We start from the raw sequence: 21,705 nt of genomic DNA, 5'->3' as shown, positions 1-21,705 counted from the left end.
AAAATGTTTTGGAAACATGATACACAAGCAGCAAAGAAAAAAGTCTGTAAGGATCGTATTAAGAAAGAAAAAATGACAAAGAGTAATGTCATTCTATGAGCTGGAATGAGGCCCAGGACACTGTGGATGCCTTTCTTTTATATGCTTTCCCATATTGCTAATCCCTTGTTTGCTGTCAGAGCTACTCAAACCCAGGATGTGCTTCTCTGTGTCTGTTGGCCAAGGGCAGGTTTTTTGCATTCAGCAACCACAACCAGCTGGATTCCATAACAGGTATACCTGTTGCCTTTCATGGGATGAGAGCTTGAGTTTCTTCTCGTGCCTAGATTTACTCCCTGTCGAGGTCTGGCTGCTAGCCGGGTAAGATTTTGGAGAACAAAAGTTCTGTGCATTTGGAAAGGGATTCCAATATAATTGCTGAATGTGAAAATTATTCAGATTTCCTGTTGTCTTTGCAGAAGTGTATAATGTGCATAACAGGCTATGAGAAACTCCATCTTACCAAAATTAAGTAGGTCTTCAACCAAGATTTTACTAAGATCTACAAAACATTTTTTAATCTAGGTTTGCAGTTTGTGCTGTTGTGGAGAGATAGCGTATTCAGGCATCTTCTTTTGTAAGGCCTGCAGCATCTGGTAGGTATCTCATTGGTATTTAGATCTTGGAAAAATCTTTTTCAGGCTTTATGTGAAGTCAGGTTCTTAATTTCTGAAGTTCTGAAAATTAACAGGGCAATTTGATTCAGTGGTTATTATTAAGTGGTAATAACCACTTAAATGTGTGAGTAGAAGACAGAAAAAAGCTGGGAGCTAAAAAGTACCTATTTAAAAACTGCTATTCACACAGAGCTTTACACTGCTTTTCTTGCAAGTTGAGGCTACACAATTAATCAGTGCTTCTGTTATGTTGATAATCTGTCTCCTTTGCTGTTGTAAATAACATACACTTGCTGGTGGAGCTGCTGACAGCTATTTAGACTTTCAGCTTTCAAGAATGCTATTAATTGTCCATGTTTGCAGCTTTTAAAAGCACTTCTGAAGTAATTTTTATGGTTATGTACCTTAAATTCTTCACTGTTTGTTTGTTGTTTGCTTTCTTTACATGTGTATTTCCAAAGTGTGAATCTTTCTAACAGATTTAATTCACCTGAGACTCTAAAGCAGCCCAGTAGCTGTTCCTGAAGATGTTACCTCGTTTATGATGTTGCTTTCTCTTTCTGGAAGACAGATCATTCTGTAACACAGCGTGTAACCTGTGAAACCTTGTGCTATGGGGACGGGTGTGCATGTACAGCTCTCACCCTCCCTGCGTGGTGCCAGGATCTCTGCAGGGAGCAGGTGGGATGGGTTTATAGGGAAATGAAGGTAACTTGAGGGGTATCAAAGCATCAGCTCTTGGAAGATCCACTTCCATTCCCTGCTTTGGGATGGCCCCTCAGCGGAGCACCAAAAAATCCCTTTGCTCCTCCTTTCTGCATAAATTGTGGCCTTTATGTGCTTTGTGAGAGCCCATTGCAGAGCAACAGGCCTTTATTCTCTTCGGCCTTCATCACTAGAGCATCTTTTATTCCAGGCTCAGCCAAGAGCTATTGGATGCCCCGTTGGTGGCTGCAGCCCCTGCACCTCAGCCAGTACCGCAGAGCAGTTTGGGCATCCAGAGCGCAAGATGTGCAAAGGATCTCTCCTGCCTGTGATCACACAGTAAGCCATGGGCTGTGCCAGGGACATAAAAAGAGATTTCGTGCCTTACTCTGCAATACTATATGAGACAATTCCCCCTCCTGAAATGTTTGTTTTTAGCCCCCGGTGGTAGTTAGAAAAGCGTGTTAAATATCAGACTCCTCAGCCCGCAACCATCTGTTTCCCCCCTAATCGTATGCCACCCCCACATGCTGCTTGCTTGTCATCACCGCTGGGGTTAGAGCAAAAGACAAAAAGCAAGACGTGTTCCCATGGATAGCTCAGCCACCAGACAGAACAGGGAAATGTGCTCAGGGGGAGGGGGTGTAATTACGCTAGAAATAACGGGGTGTTTCCCTGCGACTAAAAGGAAGCAGGCTGCCAGGGATTCCAGGCTTCTACATCTCCCATGGCTCCCGGTGTGCGTGCTCTCTGGCCCCCTCAGCTGTGGTATAACTTCCTTTGTACATCTGCAGCATTACACAGAGAGCAAGCTGTCTTTAAAGTGCTAAGTCTGCCTACCAAGAAGTGCTTCTGCCAAATTTGTTGCTGGCGGAGTGACAGCTGTTAGGTATAAAGGGAGTTTACACACTTGGTGCAAATTAAATAATTTGAAACTCAAATTCTGTTTGTGTAGAATTTAGGTTACTGTTAGGAAGTTTCAGATCAGTTTTTTTTTTGTCAATGTTGGTATTTATTTTTTTTTTTTTAGGAATTGATGGGTTATGCTGAATTCATATTTCTTTCAGGAGGGCATAGAATTGTAACAAATGACTTTATTTTACCACTGCTTACCCCAGAAGCAACAGCAACCTCTTTCTTGCTGCTGCAATTGCCTGGAGGGCAGAAGCATTAGGGAGTGTAACTTGCATTCTCTGCCAGCGTACAGGGAATCATGTCACTTTTCACTGTATCATGGCAGTGATTTACTTTGTGCTTACTTATTTACTTTTGCCATTGTTTCAGGAACATTTATTTTAGCTTTTCTCTTTTTGCATCTTCACTAGTATGCTTAAATCGAAAAATGTAGTTGTGAGCTGTGATTTCTCTAGCTTTTACCTGTTCTGTCAGTCTATCTCAAATACAGCAGTTTTATTAAAAGGAAGAGCTTACATGGACGTGAATCAGCCATGGTTTTTTGGGAAGCTTGGCTCAGACAATAAACTGGAAAATTTAGCTAGAAACTGATGTGAAAGATCACCTGCTGGAAGCAGAAGTAGGACAGAATGGAAGGATGAACAGGAGAAATTGAAACCTATTTTTGTTCATGAAAATATGCTTGGAATGTGAATGTAGGAGGGAAAGAAAATTTGTCTATATTTCTAAAAGAAAAGTGGGGGGAATTTTCCCCTACATTTTTGTTCATCATTAGACAGAACTGCTTATTATTAGTTATTATACAGTCTGTTTAAGGTACTCAACATACAGCTGTCCTTCACAGCATTTGAAAAACAAAAATCTTCAAGTTGAATCACTCTGTGTCCACATATACCTCTGAAATTTTCATGGTTAATTCAGTTTTAGATATGGAAGAGTTTTGTCAATAAGTTACATAAACTGAGACAATCAGACGGAAAGGTAGGGTTTGTTTCAACTCATAAATTCGATGTTTATATTTGATTTGAGGGTTAATAACTGTCTTCCTTCTGAAGAGGGAAGCAGCTGCACTGGAAAAAACAGAACATCTTTTAGTGGATTTTTTTTTAATGAATTTGTTCTTTTGATTGATACTTAACTAGTCTTGATTGCCATTAGAATTGAAAATATTAAAATCAAAAGTGTTTTTGTCCTTTTTTTTTTTTTAACATACGGAAGAAGAGCAAAAATTCTAATTCATGCATAAGCCTAAAAAGCTTATTTAAAGTCATTAGAGAACAATAGATCCTCTGTGTGCTCGTATGGAATCCTCCCCCTCATACATTTCTCTTTTCTGACACTATTAGGAGAAATAAAGTACTTAAAAGCTATTTTGGAAGCCTGGTTCTCTATTATTTTCCTTCATTTCATGATCCACATATTGCATCTACTTGATAGCAGAGGGGTCAGTTAATTGATCTGCAGACAAAAATTCATCTGTTTTCCTACTGCTTTATTTCTGTCTTGCTCTTAGGCTCAAGCTGTAGTCTGCAAGAGTTTCTGTCTTCAAATCAGGAGGCCAAGATTAAACTGTTTTTTGTTTGTTTTTTTTTTTAAAGGATATCACTTCTACTTTTTCAATACAAGTTTGGTTGTTACGATTTTCCATTAAAATTATATATGCTTTCTCATTTTTCTTAGAATTTTTGCGCTTAGCTATTTGCTTTTGCTTCTACTCCGTGTCATTCAACCTCTTTTCAGTGCAGTGCTACCATTTTTTCCAAATGGTTTCCTTTTCACCTAACTGCCCCAGTTCCTCTTTCATTTCCTCCAAAGCAAAACATGATTCCTTCTTATCTGAGTTTATTTCAAATCTGATGAAATCTAGTTGTGCTTAGAAGTTCTATATTGTGTTTTCCCATTCCTTACTTATCTTTCACAGGCTTTATTAGTGCAGAGCTATGTTCCCAGGCCAAATTGAGCATGCAGAAATTGGTCAAGAATTTCATCACTGGTAATAATAAAATAATTTGAGGGTCTTTCAAACTACTTTTGGATTCATAAATTTACAAAATGTTCAAGAAGTGCCGTTGACCTTAGCAAGTCAATGACAAAAAAAAAAAACCTGCAGTTGACTTAATTAGAGAAGAATTTTCCCCCTGGCTCTCGGAATTGAGGATGTCTAGTGATTTGCTCCTTCATGGATGTCAGACATTTATCAGTAAAAGATTGAGTAAGTAGTAAAAGAGCCTTTAAATGCTATTTTATTTATTGGGAGGAAGGGCAGCTTTTTCAGTGCAAGTTTTGTCAGCTGTAAGCATTACGCAATTGCTACTTGGGAGTGTATTTTTTAGGTTGAAGTTCATGAAAGTTGTGGGGTTTTTTTTAACCTATCCAGTAGTAACTGAGCTTCTAAAGTAAAACAGCTTTGGCAAATTGTTTTTCTTGGAAGTGTTAAGAAATAAAATAGGAAGACGAAGAAAAACATACAGTCATAGCTCATTTTGGATTAGTGATTTTGGATGGGAACCAAAGTTATCTAACACTTGAAAATGCTAGGAAATCTATTAAGAAGTCATACATCAAGCCTTGCAATCCTTACCTCACTTCAGTTAAACGTGTTACGCAATGAGCACATATATTAACACCCTGTCGTTTTGCCTGAATCAGGATTATAGAACTTACTCAACTTACAGTTGGAGCATGGTAATTTTGGTATCGTTTATGTATAGTTCACAATTATTGCAGTCAAATTTAAGTGAGCCATCTGTATTTTGAGTAAACATGACGGTGCTGGATGAGCACAGCAGGAAATGTGATAGCCCACCTTGTTTTGCCCCTGTTTTACAAGCAGTTTGGAGGCTGTGTTCTCAAAGATTATTCAGATGAATTCCAGTCCCCATTCAGCAGCTCAGGTAGGTGATTTTTCCTTTCCCTCGTGGTCTTTTATCTGTACTCAGGAATCACCAATTTTTGTTTTGTGTTTTGTTCTTTCAGTGAAAACTTGAATTCTGTGGTTAAAAAGCTAGCCTTCAATTTGTGAGCTCAAAGCACGTTGCATCACTATTTTTCTTGAGTTACCAGTGAACACTATCTGAAGTTAGTAATAATTGCCTAACTTTTTACTCCTACTTCCAAAAAAAGGAAGTAGGAGGATCTGATTTCATACGTTGAAAACTATATCCTGAGTAGAGATGAGTGTGATTTTTTTTAAGTGAGATCATTACTCTGGGACACTGCTGCAAAATAAAGGGCTTCCAGCAAGATCTAAATCCTGCTGTGGGGAAGCCAAGCCAGTAGCATACCACTGAAGGTGTTATTATTTTGTTTAGAATCACTGCATAGCGTTAGCTGAACTACATTTTGGGTTCTCAAGTGAGGAACTTTGTCATTTGCTCCCGTTTTGTTCCTTGGATAAATTGTTGGAAATTTGTCAGCAACAGTTTTCTATTTTTGGGGGTTACGTTTTGTTTCACAGACTTTTGGTCCTACTAAGATTACAGAAATAGCATCTCCTAGCATCCCTGGTAGCCTCTGTATGGGTTAGCTTGGCATGAGGCTAGAGGGTGCTCATGTGCTGTGACAGCAGGGAGTGCAAGGTATGCTTTTGCTTCTAGCTTATTCTCTGTGTGTGGTTACCATCTCGTGGTTTATGTTGTTTTCTTCTTTTTCTTGTAAAGCATGATCTTAAGTGTATTAACCCAGCAGGTTAAATTTCAATTATATTTTAACTGCATTTCTGTAGTTCTCTTTTTTCGTCTTGCTTCATAAACTCCTCTGGGGATAAAGAGACTACTATTAGGAAGGTTGTTTGCTGAACTCATTTCACTCTGGCTCTTTTCAGTGACGCTGAAATATTTATCTCTGTTTCAAGCTTTAATAAGGTGACTAAACTATCCTCAGCTCAATCAAAAACCTGCAAAACTTCATATTTTGTTACTTAAAATGTTTGCCTTGTGGATGAAAGCATCATCATCACTTTTTCCTTCTTATTTTGTTCTGCTCATCCGAGCCCTTTTACCACATTATGCTTTTGTAATTACTGTTTGTTAACCAATCTCTTCTGGCACTACAAACAAGAAGGTATGCATGCTTTTTACAGTATGTAAATTAACTAGTTCTTGCTTGCCACAATACTGACTGCATGTTATGTGTGTATTGAAGGGGTTAATAGGGTACTTGTAGGCTCAATGTGGATTTGCTGGAATGCTTTGAGAATCGATTCCAGCTAATGGAAAAAAATTCTAAAAGTAAGCTGGTTCATTTCCCAGCGTGAACAACGGAGAATAGAAACAGCACTTAATAAACCTTTCAGAAGTAAATCCTCTGAGTTTCTTTTTCACCATCATCTGTGTAAGAAATGCCCTCTTTCTTTTCAATGGGCAGTGTTTCTTCCTGCAGTGCTGTTGCTGTACTCTGTCAGGTATTAAGAGAAAGTTCTTTATGACTTTGGACAAAAATATAGGAAAAATGCGTTCTGTCCTGTATGATACAAGCTTTCTTGATTTTTGCACATTTTCATTTAAAATGTTGACCAAACGCTGATGTAAACAACAAACTTAATGATTCTTTTCAACTATCTGATTTCCAGTTAACTGAAGAAACTTTAGCTATTTGCATCTCCTTTTACACAGGTGAATGCTGCAAAAAAAAAAAAAAAAAAACCTGTCATAGTTGGAGTATGGGAGCATGATGCATGTTCTGATTTACCTGTCACCTTCATTTTAAAAATTAAGGCAGCCATGTGAATTTGTGAACTTGTTATTTCAGAAAATAATAAATTATTATATTTGTTTTTACAATCTAGTTCTACAGTAAGTTTGTGTTATCAATTAAGATGATTTTATACAGACAAGAAAGAGGGTTTTTCTTTTTTTTTAATTGATAAACTTCACCAAAAAAAAAAAAAAAAAAAAAACAAGACTTTAATTCCATTCTGCATTTGAGAGTAGGCATGATCTTGTATGCGGGGCATGTTGGTTGTGAACCATGAACAGTTTTTATGAAACCTGAAAAAGATTTGTGAAAACAGCCTCTAATAAAAATCACACATGCTTCATAAAACACTGCTTGATAGATATCACTTGCACCATTAAGAACTAAACGACAAAGGATGTAATTTCAGTTCTGGCATGCAATATTAATCGAAAGCCTTTAAAGCATCTTGCTGATGGGAACTGTGACAACATGACATTGAAGAATTATGGACTAGAGACATCTATCTTAATCAGATTTTCAAAGTAAATGCCATAAAATAGAAAGTTATTTTATCTATTTTCACAGGGTCATATCATATATGGTAGATAGCTTTTCAGCTTGTTTATTCTAAAAATACCAGAGAGAAAGAAAAATCTCTCTTCTAAGTAAGCTTGAAGTTCATTTCATAAACTTCATGTTTTTGTAAAAAGACAACTTTATAGGTATTGAGAAGATTGTTGGAAACTGAAGGCTTCGCTTTGCTACAATAAGATTTCTGAAACATTACAGAGAACTGAATTCTAAAAGATAGGGGATTGTGCACTGATAATAATCAGTCTGAAGTTGTTGAAGGGAAATACTTTGCTAAATGGATGTTAAGTGGAAAGACAAAATTACAGGTGTACCTGTAACCTGAAGTAGCATTCCTGCAGATAGCATGTCAGAATAATTTAACTGAAAGAGACTGGCAAAAATATTTTTCTTCCTTTTCTAAAGACTGCATTTTTATACTTTATATGCGCAATATATTTCTGTTTTCCAGTGTACATTTCAGTGGTAGAAGACAACTTCTGTACATGGTATGGGACATTATCAGCACACTTTGTGGTTGGAAATATCGATACTGTGTGTTCAAGACTGTCCTACCACCCTTCAGGGAGTCTCCTGTACTCCTCTTGTCATCTGGTAGATCTTTGGACACTTAACACGGGTGTACTATGAGACTGTTCAAGTTTCTCTGCAGTCAAAGAAGTTTTTCCTTTTACAGCAGAAATCTTTATTTCTCTTTAAGAAGTAAAATAATGCTTAGGATTTTTTTTTTTTAATGTGTCATGCATAACAGCATTCAGATTTTCTTTATTTCTTTCAAGCTTATGATGCATGAAGAAGGCAATGCAGTCTTTGTGAGCACATTCTACAGTTGGATTTGCTGGTAGTTTCTCATTCTCAGGTAGTCTGACAGGTTGTCAGACCCTACAGGCAATGTACTGACGGGAGACAAACATTGGCCTGCTTTGATCAACCAACTTGTATGACTTTTTCCCATCTTATATTATAATGGTATACACACTCACAAGATACAGATGCATATCTTGATCAAAGTGTCCTTGTATCTTCTTTACATTCTTGTCAACACAGAGCTAGTACAGAAAAGAGTGCTTCAAGAGGTGAGCAGCAGTGGTGGGTTAATGCTGTTTTCATTTGTGTGTCCATTAATTGTAACAAAAGCAGGAAAGGATAGTGCAGACTGATGGCACAGCAAAACGAAAGGGCTCTGTGTGGTGGCTGGCACTGTGTCACCTCATTCCTTGGCTTCAGCCTATGTCTTGGCTGCTTAAACAGTTGGCTGGACAAAGCCCATTTGGACATCAATAAGAATAAACAAATACTTGTGATTAACTGCAAAATGACTGCATATGGTGGATAACCTTGGATTGCTACTCTAGATTGTAGCAAATGACCTGAAAAGGAACTTTGACTCTTGCATGCCCTGTCAGTAAAAGTATATGGAAGCAGCAATTCCTTGAAAAGACAGATTTGCCTAATTGCAAATGTGCTCTTAAATAGTCCATTTTTCTCTAAACCTCTATTGTTTCATTGATGAAGCAGGGTTTCTCACAAAGGGTACTTCTAGAAAAAAGATCTCTGCAGAGAGTGGTGTTTGGTATCTTGCAGGAGCGGTGCAAGAGGAAGATTGTTGTCCCCTTCCCACAGCTCCCCTTCCTGGGAGCTCTAGGAACAGTGCAGCTGCAGCACCCACTCTCTTCTATTTGTGGGGATTCCCGAGGTAAATCTTGCCTCTGTTTATAGTACTTTGGGAGATATATCCTTGTGCCAATTAGGCAAATTCTGAGTCCAACAAAGCATTGGGTTGTTGTTGTTGTTGTTTTGTGGGTTTGGTTTGTTTTTTTCTTTGAGGAAGTTGAGCCAGTACTTATGGAAATTACAGTCAGTAGCTAGTAAACCTGTGGCCAGTGACCTGGAAATAAAAGATTATCTTTCTTCTTTACCAGCTTTCTAGGGCATTCACTCTAGTCCAGCTACTTACTTAGTGTGTATTGTGGATATACGTTCTCCTAAAGGGAGAGGAGAAAGCCTATTAGAAAGAGTTGGTACTCAATTACATTCAGTTCACATTTGAAATGTTTGTATCGTAATGGATGTCTTTGCTTTTGTGTTTGTCATGGAAACTCAAAGTTAATGTTAATTATACACTATTAAGAATCCTCATCCTTATCAAATGAAAATCACCTCTTTTTTTCCTGGATGAGTAGCTGGCTGACAGGTCTCAGTGATCTGTCTGTTACAGAAAGGCTAGCACATTAAATGTGCAACAAATTACTTTTTCTTGAAGCCTTAGTCTGCTTTTCTCTTTCTGAATTAACCCCTCTCCTCCAAATGGCAGTAGATATTTGAAATGCCTCTTCTCTCTTTCTCTCTCTCTCTCTCTCCCCCTCCCCTTTTTACTTTTGCATAGGCATTCTTCTATGTTCTTTTGTGTGCTGTTTGAATTCAGTAGCAATTAAATAATAAAATTAATGAAATGTAAATTACTTTCTGGAAAAGAAAAAAGTTATTGAGAAAGGCTGGCGAGTGCGTATAATTTACTTCTACAATAGAAATGGCTGCTTTGCTTCAGAGTTGCTCCCAAGGGTAAATAACAATTTTAATATGTTTTGAAAAATTCATATGACTGTAGTAAGACAGCTTTCCACTGAATTTCTTATGATTTCTCTGAGTTCTGTACGTATGTTGACAAGCATAATGATCTGATGTTATCTTATGCTGCAAATGCCTTAAAAATCAGAGGGTTTTTTGATAGTTCCTGGACAACTTGAATGTACAAGCTGATTGCTGGGCCAATTTACATTTGCTCCTTTTTGCAGAAATCTCTGGAAGATGAATGGTGTTGCTCTACAGTCTTTCAAGTCCAGACAGAACAAGAAAGTTCTAATTAAAACTTAGCATTTTCAGACAGAAACCCAGCATTACCTATACTTGCTTAGTTTTGGAGTAAACCAGCCGTTTCCATTGAGATTAAGTCAATGGAGATAGCATTTAAAATCCAATTTAAAGCAAAGCAACTGTAACTTTCTGCAATACCTTTAAAGTATTTCAGCACAGTTGTGATTTAGCAGATTTGAATGCTCTTTCTTCTTCCTGACACTGAGAATGTAATCCCTAGTAAGTGAGGGCCTGGCCAAGTCCTCATACCTCCTGTTTTTCCCCTAACCAGGAGAAGGTTTCTCTTTAGAATTCATGTTTTCCAACATGCTGACTAGTAGAGAGGAAGACAGAGTTGACAATTCTCCATACTGACTAGTATAGCACGTGCAGAAGTATTTTTGCCAGTCACTGATGCTGTAGAGCTCAGAAGACATGCATCTAACCCATGAAACTTCCACTGTCTTTATCAATTCTCTAATTTAATTATAATAAGCGGAAATCCAGTGTTTTTCAGTGTGCTGTACTGGTTTTTCAGGAGACCTGAAAGAACCATTCAACATCTAAGCCTCAGTTTCCCTGTAACTACTATGAGAATATTTTCATTAACATCACAGTGATGTTGAGAGGCTTAGTTACTATGTAAAACCCTAGTAGCTTTGTGTAAAAGCTGCAATAATGCTGAAAGCAGTTCTTTAGCTATTAACTCCATAAAAGAGGGGCATAACAAAAGGGAACCTGGCTCAGGCGAGGGACTGGTGTGATGCTTGTCTCTTCCTCAGAAATCAGTAAGATTGACATATCTTTTAGAAATTGGGCAGTGGTGAAAAAAACGGTGGATTCAGGAAATCTGGCAAGTGGAAGACAAGATCGAAAGAGCAGTCCTCAGTGATCTCTCATTCAGATTGACAACACAGGACTGAGGAAATTCAGAGGAATATAGATTGTAGCTCTATTGACTTACAGGAAAATCTAACCTTGTTAGGCTCAATTCTGCCTGTGCCTCTTATACAATTAGAAGAAGCATACATCATTGCAAATTCTGCTGGCGTTTCTGATTCTGTGTAGGCTCAAGATATCCTGCCAATTGAACTTGTCCTCAAACACTAAAAAATGTCACCTAGCAGCATCCTATGGAGCGAGACAGCACTTTCCAGGTCTTGTGGTCTTCGCAAAGAAGCACTTGCTAAGCACTTCTTGTTGGGTTCAAGCCTTGTGCCTGATGGTTACTAGCCCATCCCCCAAACTCCTAATTTATTTTATATACCACACTGTAATTTCAGCGTCAGAAATGTTTATATGTTATAAAGCAGAAGGGCTTTGTAGATTCATAGTAAGTGTCTGGGGGAAATCATGGCCCCAAACAGAGGCCAGAATAGCTGGCCTCTGGGCTGAGGAAGACAGTCTGAGTCCTTCAACATGTAATCTGTGTACTTTTTAGAGCTAAATATTTCTTCAGAAAGGGCATAAATAACTCTTAACCTGTCCGTTCCTCCCTAATAATAGGGGGAAGGTCTATCTGTGACACTCTGCATATGGCCATCCTCTTGTTTATACTCTTCTGTGGAGAGTAACATTAGTTTTGCTTTCTTTTGAGCAGAAGGTGTTTGCTAGGTCTTTAGTGCTAAATTGTAGTGAGACAGATTGAGAGTGATTTTTCAGCTGGGATTTTAAATGAGATGAGGCATCAGAAAAGAGGAATGCCAGAAAAATAATCTGCATAGTAGGAGCTGGACAAGAGAAGTCCCAGTAATGGTTTTCAACAAGGCTTGGCAAGTAGGAGGGTCAAAAAGAGGAATAACAAAGAAAAATTGGGTCTGTAGAACCGTTTCTATGACTGAAAGTAAACAAATGAAAAGGATTTCATTTCAATGTCTTGTAATTAATCTTTTATATAAACATGAAGTTACACATGTGCATGTCTCTTTTTACAAATGTGTATTTCTATATGTTTATATTACACACGCGCTCCTATGTATTTATAGCTAAGATAGGGACAATTAATCTTTCACCAGCAGAATAGTAGATTGTAATATAAGTGCAATCAAATCTTAAGTAGGTATGGACCAAAAAACTTCTGCTAAGCTTTGGTCTATTACATTACTCTTTAACTGTCTATTGAAATGTGGGATCCAGACCTGTGCAGTGACACCCATTGTGTCAGTTTTGGTAATGACAAAGCTGATTGCTTGTATCCTTCCCAGCTGAGCATTTTTTGTGACTGTATTAGTGTTCTGGTGTTGAAAACTTCATTGGCTGAGTAAATTATCTCTGTGACAGAGTCAGGCATTGCAGTTATTCATAACAAACATCACATTGATGACAGAGGAAAGCTGGAAAGGAGAGCAGGCTTCCTGGAAAAGGAGTGATTCCAAAGGCTGTGCTTTCTGTTTAAGTTCAGCATGTCTATTCCTAATCCTTCTTAAAACTTCTGTTTGCGGCATGAGAGATTACTTGCTGTAAGGTATTTTTTATAATAGTCACCTACGAGTTACTGGAAACATCTGCCTGGAAAGAGTTACTTTTTGTGCTTTTTGTACAGGTGTATTATTGGTTTGGTAAAAATCTGCAGTCATAACTAGCTGAAAATAGGGGATCTCTTAAAAAAAATCAAACAACTTATTTCCTGCTGTCACGTGAAAGCGTTTACGCTGTGAGCAAAGTGCATGACTTTTACCTTCTGCTTTGTTGAAAACTTGCATTTATGTTGCTATGTTTTACTGCATTACGTTAGGAAATAATAGGTGGCAATTTTAATTCCATCTTGTTAAGTGTTACATTTTTAAGTGTCATCAGTCATCCCTAAATGATTACAAATGGTGTTCCTGATGTTTTTTTGTGTTCCTTGTGTCATATGGCAAGGTTTGTCTTCAATTGATGATATATTACCTGCTGATTACACAGAACAGATTGTTAGAACCTAACATTGCTGGAGGTACTTGACTGTGGGCTTTGTTGTTCTTTGAGGCTTTGTTTTCAAGTTTTATGGGTGCTGTGTGCTTTGGTTAAGTAAAAAAAAATATATATATTTCCTCTGCTGTTTAGACGCCTGGCTCTCTGATCACCTGTGACATACTCCAAAATTGAGTTCTATTACATAGTGTGAAATTGGAAAATCTGTTGTGTGTGTGTTCTAATGGATGTGACGGTCATTAAGTATATGAGTCTTCTGACGTTGTAATCAGATGTGATTCAGTCTGTTAAATATCCATGAAGCAACATCTGCTTCACAGAGTGACCTTCTGCTAAAGAATACTTAGCATCTATTAGCAGATCATAGTGCAGAGCTGCCTTATTTGGAATGCACTAAACTAGAGTAGTATACTGCTGTTTAGCAACTAGCTTGTAATAATTTATTGCAGTTAAATAAAGCTTAAAAAACTCCATTAAATAATTACAGGGATTATATGCATTTCGAAAACCTTTGTGTTCTACTGAAATTACCCATTTAATTTCAGGGTTGGTTTGTTTTAAAAAAAAAAAAAAAAAGCTGAAATCTAAAGGCACATTAGGGGATCTGTCAGATGCTGTTTTCCTTAGGTGTTAATAAAACCAGATTTAGAAGAAAAAAAAACCTGAAACAAATTAAAACCAAAAGCAATTTTACCATCTGTTGTATATTAATTAGAACTTTGTGTATCAAGGGTAAACTCTCTCTTCAAGAATGTCACTGAATGTCTGCTAATAAAATAATATGCAAATATATTAGACGATAGGATCATATTGAATTTCACATTCTGCTTTGGATGTAGCAACTGCTGAGACGCTGTATAACGAACTTTTAATTTTCTTTCTTCTTAGAACAACCTCCAAATAACCAAGGCCAGTCGACCCTGCAGCCTTTGCCACCTTCTCACAAGCAACATTCAGCACAGCATCACCCATCCATCACCTCACTTAACAGAAACTCACTGACAAATAGGAGGAATCAGAGTCCGGCCCCGCCGGCTGCTTTGCCCGCCGAGCTGCAAACCACACCTGAGTCAGTCCAGCTGCAGGACAGCTGGGTCCTTGGCAGTAATGCGCCACTGGAAAGCAGGTAATTACTTAGGTACTACTACAGACTGGCATTTCTAAAGAAAATATTTGACTTGAAAGATAGCCAGCAGCTAATACTTCCCCTTATTCAGCAAATAATGCTGAAAACTTTTCAGTACCAAACTACTGTCCTCGCTCCAAAATCCACAATGCCACTCTTTTCCCTTATGATGTTTATGGCACAGTAATTGGATGCGGAGAGTATCTTAGTTTTTCCAGATGAGCATTTTCCTTCCTGTTCATCATTTGTGACTTTTGATTGTTTGAAGAAATGTCTTGTTTTGCTTGCCAGAAATGCTTTGTGTTAAATATACACTGTCGTACGTGTCAGATGTGAATGAACTTTAGTAATGTTTTTTAACTCGAGTACTTGGTAGCTTTCAAGAAATACCCATGTGAGACAGATGTTTTCTAAACTCATCTAGGGTATGATGAGACCAAAGAATCACTTCGTTCTACTATGATGATTAATTTGTTCCCATTCTTTTTTTGTCTTTTACAATTGATAGCTGGCTCTAGGAAGGGAGCAGCTAATATAAATTGTGACATGTGCTTCTATAGATGCAGAATGATGTATGATGGAGAATGATCTATAAAAAAAAAAAAAAAAGAATTATAGGGCTTACTGGCACAGAGCTGAATTTACCTACAGTGATTAATTAATACTCATGAAACAGTCAATCAGCACTAATTTTTTATTAGCATAAGCCATAATATTCCAATTTAGTAATCAGACTGAACATTTACAACTATATTGAAACTGACAGTAATTCTTGAAAATATTTATGAAATCCCTTTAGTTCATTCTTTGAATCCTTTTAGCTTATGATTTGGAGTGAAGTAATAATAGTCCAACTGATTTTGAGTACATCAGAGCATGTATGACCTAAAGATTTTCTGTTAGGTTTTTTTGTCCCTACAGATGTTTCAAGCAACTCTTGTTTGGGGCATAGTTTAGCTCCCCAAAACTAAATGCTACTGCATTGCTTATGGTGCTTTAGTGCTGTGAAACAGGATTCCTTTGAAGGGATTTCATCATCATCATTCACATAATTTAGTACATTGAGAAAATGTTCAGGATTTTTTAGAGCAAGAGTTTGTAGTGGAAAAGAGCATTAAGATGGTGGATGATTTCAGGACGCTTGGTTGATCGTCTGTGAACAGATAAGGTCTTTTGATATTTTCTTTCATTGCCATGTCTATTTTCACTGTTTTTATAAATGTATTTGAATGAGAATACCACTTCCAGTCTGGATTAAGTATTTTTTGTCAGAGATACTTTTAATCTTTTAAGTGTTCCTGATGAGAAGCTAAGGATGTTTGAGTGTTCATGTTTTGAACACTTGTACCTCAGTTGAACCATGAAAGTTTCACATTAAAACTGACACAACTTTACTGTAGTTTCTCTAATAGTATCACCTGGTTGGAAAGCTTGAGGTGAAGAACTTGTCATTGATTTTTCTCTTTTTGGTTGAAGTTCCCTACTGAGTGTGATTCTTAGTCTCAATTTCAGCTATATTAACAACTTTGTGATAGGTTTCTTCCTTCATCCATTTCTCAGCCTAAAAGAAAGTTTATTTCATCCTTGGCAGTATTTTAGCTTATGCCCATATTCAGCTTTTCTTTTTTTTTATCATACTTAGATGACTGTCATTTAGAGCTACAGAATGTGAATGTCAGCATATATACACAGCTATCTTTTTCTCTCTCTAGGCTCATATTGGTGATGGGTGGCATAAAAATGAAATACAGCTTGCTGTCGCATATAGCTGGATAGTGAATAGGATGTTTTTGTACATGCAGGTGAGAAGGATATATTTGCAGAACCTGAGAGAGGTTTCAGTCTCAATGATTTTGTGGTAGTAAAAAGGATGACTTTCAATATATATATTCTATAGCATTGCTTTCAGTTGTATATTTGATAGAATATGCTGCAGTTTGGTTCTGCGTAGTGTTAATACTTTCATGTAAAGCATTGCTCTTAGTTTGTTAATGGATGAGCTGTAAGCTGATAGATTAATAGAGTCCAGTCAGAATTCTAGTATTTTGTAAAATATAAAAAGAATTTTTCCTTAAAATTTTATGATGGTCTGAAACCACAGCTTGAAATATACGTGTGCTTCTTGCATCTTTGATGCTATCTTTAAATGATAGCAAGCTTATGCAGCAGTAACAAAGGTTGACTTCTCTCCTTTGAGGCTGAGAACTGCTCCAAAGGTAATGCCTGCTATTTTAATATGTTGCCCCACAACATCAGAGACATATGTAGGTGGTACGACAGTAGAGGTTGAACCTTCCTGCCAGTATTCCATTACGTTTTGTTGTGGTGTGACAGGTGGCAGCAGTGGAAGTGCATATGAAGCAAAGGGGTGGAATTGAATTCCTCCGTGCAGAAAAAATGGCACGCACTGGCATTCATCAACGCTTTCGGAACATGTAGGGAGACCAAACGTTGGATGTGAGCACAGTGAGGTGGTGGGTGGTGCTTTTCAGCAGTGGCCGTAGTAACAGTAGATCACCTCCACTGGTGCGGATTGTTAGGAGCGTGGCATGCAGGCTCCTGTGCATCACTGGCAAAAAAAATGCATAACCAATGGTGGTGAGTGTGTTGAAAAATGGCGTTTTGTAGGTGAGAATTTGTACTGTCAAGTAGTGTTACTGTGCTCTTTGTATCAGTTGTTTCCATGGAAATAAGTAGGATAAATTACTTTCAGAGCAATCTATGTAAAATCAGCTTTTGGAAACAAAAAAAAAAATACGTATTTCCTGCTGTTTTTTTCTGATTTCTTGCAGGCTGCAGGACATTTGCATTGGACATTTAACAATGTTTACTATTTTGACTCTTTCCCAATTTGCTGCAAGTTAGGTTCAGCTAGGGAAACCAGCACCAGTTAACAGTAGTAAATTGCGGAGGAATAGAAAGCAGGAATATATATATGGCTTCACATTTTGTATTTTGAGTTACATGCTGGACAGTCAAAATCATGCAAAGGCATAAATAGTTGCTAGGAGTCTTTTATATCATAAATGACAATTATGTAATTAAATATTAGTATTTGTTTTTCTTACCATGGTCTTTAAAATTTAGTAGTGCATTTTTTATATTTAGCTCTTCTATTCTTCTATACTTCTGTTATTCTATACTTACATTCTTCAGATTTAATAATGTACTCTCAAGCATCAAGATCATTACTTACATTTTTGCGGCTTTGCTTTCTAGGAAAATCTAAACGACTGAGATTTAAGAATACTTATTAAATCACTTCTTTAGATGCTTTCTTTGTTAAATCTTTGCTGAGTTTTTCTGATGTACTATCAATTACATAAGCTAGAAATGAGCAGGGGAAGAGTATGTCATCAATTTGTTTATAAAATCAAGCTTGTATCATCTCTTAGGCAATATTTTAGACTGACTATCGAAGATGAGTTGTCAGCAGGGGAAAATTTACGTATTCCAGCTCAGGAATAAATTTGAGAGTAAATAAAAATCTGAGAATAAGTCTTTACACAAATTTAATCAGAACCTGTGCTGAGCAGTGTGTGAACTTTGTGTTCTCTTGCTTGGTTTGCTGCGTAATATAATTAGTGTTAAGAAAGAAGGCTGTTTTATATAACGGATTGAGAATGTTTAATAGAAATTATTGAAGAAGCTAAGTGTTTTCTCACAGTTCATACTGGTATCACATAGTCTTCTCTTACCCCTAATTTATTCTTAGAAGTAGAATAGGTAGAGGCATTACTGTATTCAGTTTTCTGGTAATTTTACTGAGAAGAAAGATGGAAAAGTCTGAAAAAATGCTCGATGACTGGAAAACAGCTCAGCATTTTGAAGCATGAAGTTAGGTTATGAGGTTACCTCAGAGGTGACACAAACAAAACAAATTCTAGCATATGCTGCTTCAGAAACATTTTGCAAGCTTCATCCAAACTTCATTTTACCATGCAGAGATTTTAGGAGCTCTTAAGGTGTGATGAGCGCTCAACAACCACCTGTCTTCATTGGGGTGGATTGCCAATGAAGCAACACTTTCAGTATTGATTAAGGTAGGGAAAGAGTTTTCATAGTTTCCAGGGTACTCTTAAATCAATTTGTGTAAAGCCTGATTGATTTTCTGCAGAACCACAGTAGTGCTGGAAGTTTAAGTCTGCTCAAAGCAGCTGTTTTATGCATTCCACCCAATAAAACAGTGTCCAGCTTAATCAAATTCAGAATTGTTTTATTCTGTAAGTCTTGCAGGTTTTCAAATTTGAAATTGATTGAAGATGTAATTTATATTAAAAATGAGTAGTACATGGTAAAAGCACAGTTTGGGAAAGGAATTCAAGTCCTGCTCATCTGAAGACCTTGAGTTTTGTTTTGGCATGTCATATTGCCAGCCTGTAAAGGAAGAAAATAGTTCTTCATTTTACTTGGGTTGATGGGAGAATGAATGCCTTTTTAAAGACTGAGATTCATAACTGTGGAGATGGTGGATAATACAGATGTGAAATGTTATTTAGGGGAATCAACTAATATCATTTCCAAAGTCTTAAGTTGGACAAAAAAAAGTTGTTTCCTTGTGACAAATTTCTTGTACAGTCACAATGCTTACCAAGCACCTGTATTTGAATCAAAGCCCACTGGCCCCGTATGCTTATAAGCTCCCCACAGTGTGAGTAATCTGTTGCATTAGATTTCTGCTTCATGTCTCTGGCATCCTTCTGTCACATGAATCCTGTTCTGTCACCATGAAGACTTGCAATTCGAGCATGCTGTCTCTTTTATCCTAAGTCCTAGGCAAGCACCAGTAGAACATTTCAGTGTTATTTGCACAGAATTCCTTGAGATAGTCATTTCTCTATTCAAAGTGGTGCAATTGTTGAAGGAAGCGTGGATGCAAATTTAGGAAGAATTCCAAAACTAATCTTTTTGTTGTTTAAGTAGAGTAATAAGTATGCATCTTACAGCAGTAATAGTACCTAGTCATGTGGATAAACTTTCATTTCTCACCATTCCCTGAGAGAGCTAAATTCTGGTGTGTCCTTTCCTTGCGGTGCTGCTGTGGGGAACCGTGTGAAGAACATGAGATCTACAGTCAATGTCAGCTGCCCCTCAACATGTTGACTGGCTGTGCATTTTATAGTCTCTGTACTATTTCAGTGCTTTCTCTCTGGTCCAGCCTCTCAAGTAAACGTGTATTGCTTAGTCCTTAAGCCTGTCTTTTTGTTGGTAGCAACCAGGAATTTGATAACAGGTCTTCCACAAAAGTAGCAGATCAGCAAAGGGCAATGCTCTCCTAACAGTAGCCTTGTAATAAACCCTGTGTCAGCATGCAGCTCCAAGGACAGTCCAGAAGGCAGATAAGTCCTGCATTCAAAATGCAGTTGCAGTTTTTTACATCCATGGGAAAAGAAAGTTATTTAATAGAATTAGTGAATTCTTTTTGTGGGATCATCCCATTCATTAATTTGAAATTGCCACTCTAATTTCATCTTTTTGTATCTTTGTATGTAGAGAATTAGGAAATCAAGCAGTCCTTGCAAATGGTCATGACAACGTTATAGAGATGGATGTGTTTTCTCCAACATATCACGATAGCAGTTATGGGTATGTGATTCTCAGCGTTTGCATGATGCTAACTGTTGCCACAGAAGGCAAAATGTGATTTTTTTTTTTAAAGCCTGTTTGCAGTGGTCAAAAAAAAAAACCCATCTGGGATAGACTTCATCTCTATATCTTTTTGGTTGTTTTTTTTATTATACTTAAAATAATTTGTCATACAGATTCATAGTAAATAAAAATCGATAAATTTTGTCTGCCAAATGTAATCACTTTTGCTTAAGAAAACAGAAGGGCAGTGGAGGTTGTGTTAATTCTCTGTCCTGCCTGATTTTGCAAGCTGTTGCAAATTATTTGCATGCTTTTCCATTTGCCTGATCTGATCTTTAGTTTGTAACAACTTCCTACTTAGCAATTGTTTATGTTAGAAATATTGTGACGTACTTTTGAAGCATAGGCAATGACCAAATGAAGGGTTGCTTTTTTAAATAGAGTTGTGCATTTCATCTGAAACACTTTGAGCAGTTGGTTTGAAATTTGAACTGCTGATTAATAGATTATATATGTAGACAGGTACTGCTGATACTAAAAAAATAAATAAAAAAATTCCATACAAATTAACATTTTAGTTCATATAAATCAAATTTCTTTTATGTAACTGTTCCATGTGTGCTTATTTTTTCATTAATATCTGTCCTCTATTCAAACTGCAATTTGATTATCGTCTACCAAATCAGTGTACACAGTTTCTGACATCCCCCTCCTGTCAAAGCAATGTAATTTCTGGTGAATTCCAGTCTGCTAATCATCACAGTATGTTCAGTTTCAAAAAGAATTTTTAATCATATTTGCCATTTTTTTTTTCCAATGGTAGTATAAAAATTAGGACTTTGTCCAAATTCTGTTTTGCTAATTAGATCTTAAAATATAATCAAGGTGAGATACTATTTGATTGAATTGAGTATTTCTGCATCAGGTTGCTAATAATTAATCTGTAAAATCTATTGACACCGTACATTGATCTGCTTCACGTTCCAAAAAACTCTTAAAATTTCCCTTAGATACAAATTGAAATCAGTTGCAGTAAGAGAGTTGTGTGTTTAAATTCAATTAGTTAATAATTTTCAGCAAACTCAAAGATGCTGCAAATATTTGCAGGAAGACTATTTCTTGATAACTAAAAATAATAGCCTTATTGTATTAAAAAAAAAAAAAAAAAAAAAAAACCACAAACCACAAGCCAAATAATACTGTTTACTGTAGGTCGATACCATGGAGTACTGATTTGGATGTGTAATTGCTGAAGCAAAGTTAATGGAAACATGCCTGGTTTATGCTTTATACATTTGCAATGGGACCACCAAATGCGGATATTTTGGTAAATGGGGCCTATATTACATGAAATTCTTGTTGGTTTATGCTAGTTCAGGTAGCAGTACAATGAAATTTATCTTGTTTGTAATCCTTTCACTTTGAAAATTATGTTAGCAGGAATCATTTCGTGGCGTGAAAGTTGTCCAGAGATAATAACAGTTCCAACGCCTAATAGATGTGAAACTGCAATATGCTTTCAGCGTGAAGATTCAGTTTATCAGTCTTGCTAACGTACTGTGTCACAGCTAGAATCATTATATATTTGTTTCTCTGCTTTCGTGTCGTGTGTGTTACGTTATGGTATAGTATTTCTTAGTTTGTATGACTTACAGAGAGAATATTAATCTAATGAATTTG

The 21,705-nt window shown here is 36.9% G+C and overlaps 1 protein-coding gene across 10 annotated transcripts in view; it reads left to right on the top strand.

The window, feature by feature from the left end:
• TENM3 (teneurin transmembrane protein 3) overlaps positions 1–21,705 on the top strand; it is a 399,330-nt gene that overhangs the window by 251,506 nt on the left and 126,119 nt on the right. For 7 of the 10 annotated variants that reach the window (XM_085222460.1, XM_085222459.1, XM_085222456.1 and 4 more), the window contains 2 exons: positions 14,199–14,436; positions 19,930–20,022. In XM_085222460.1, coding sequence (XP_085078586.1) covers positions 14,199–14,436; positions 19,930–20,022 — 331 coding nt within the window. The remainder of the gene's footprint in view (positions 1–14,198; positions 14,437–19,929; positions 20,023–21,705) is intronic. The other 3 variants (XM_085222461.1, XM_085222458.1, XM_085222465.1) reach the window with 1 other exon arrangement.

Source organism: Meleagris gallopavo, chromosome 4, assembly GCF_905368555.1.
Source record: "Meleagris gallopavo chromosome 4, MGAL_WU_HG_1.1, whole genome shotgun sequence".
NCBI classification, from domain to species: Eukaryota; Metazoa; Chordata; class Aves; order Galliformes; family Phasianidae; genus Meleagris; species Meleagris gallopavo.
This window is presented reverse-complemented; position numbering and strand designations above follow the sequence as displayed.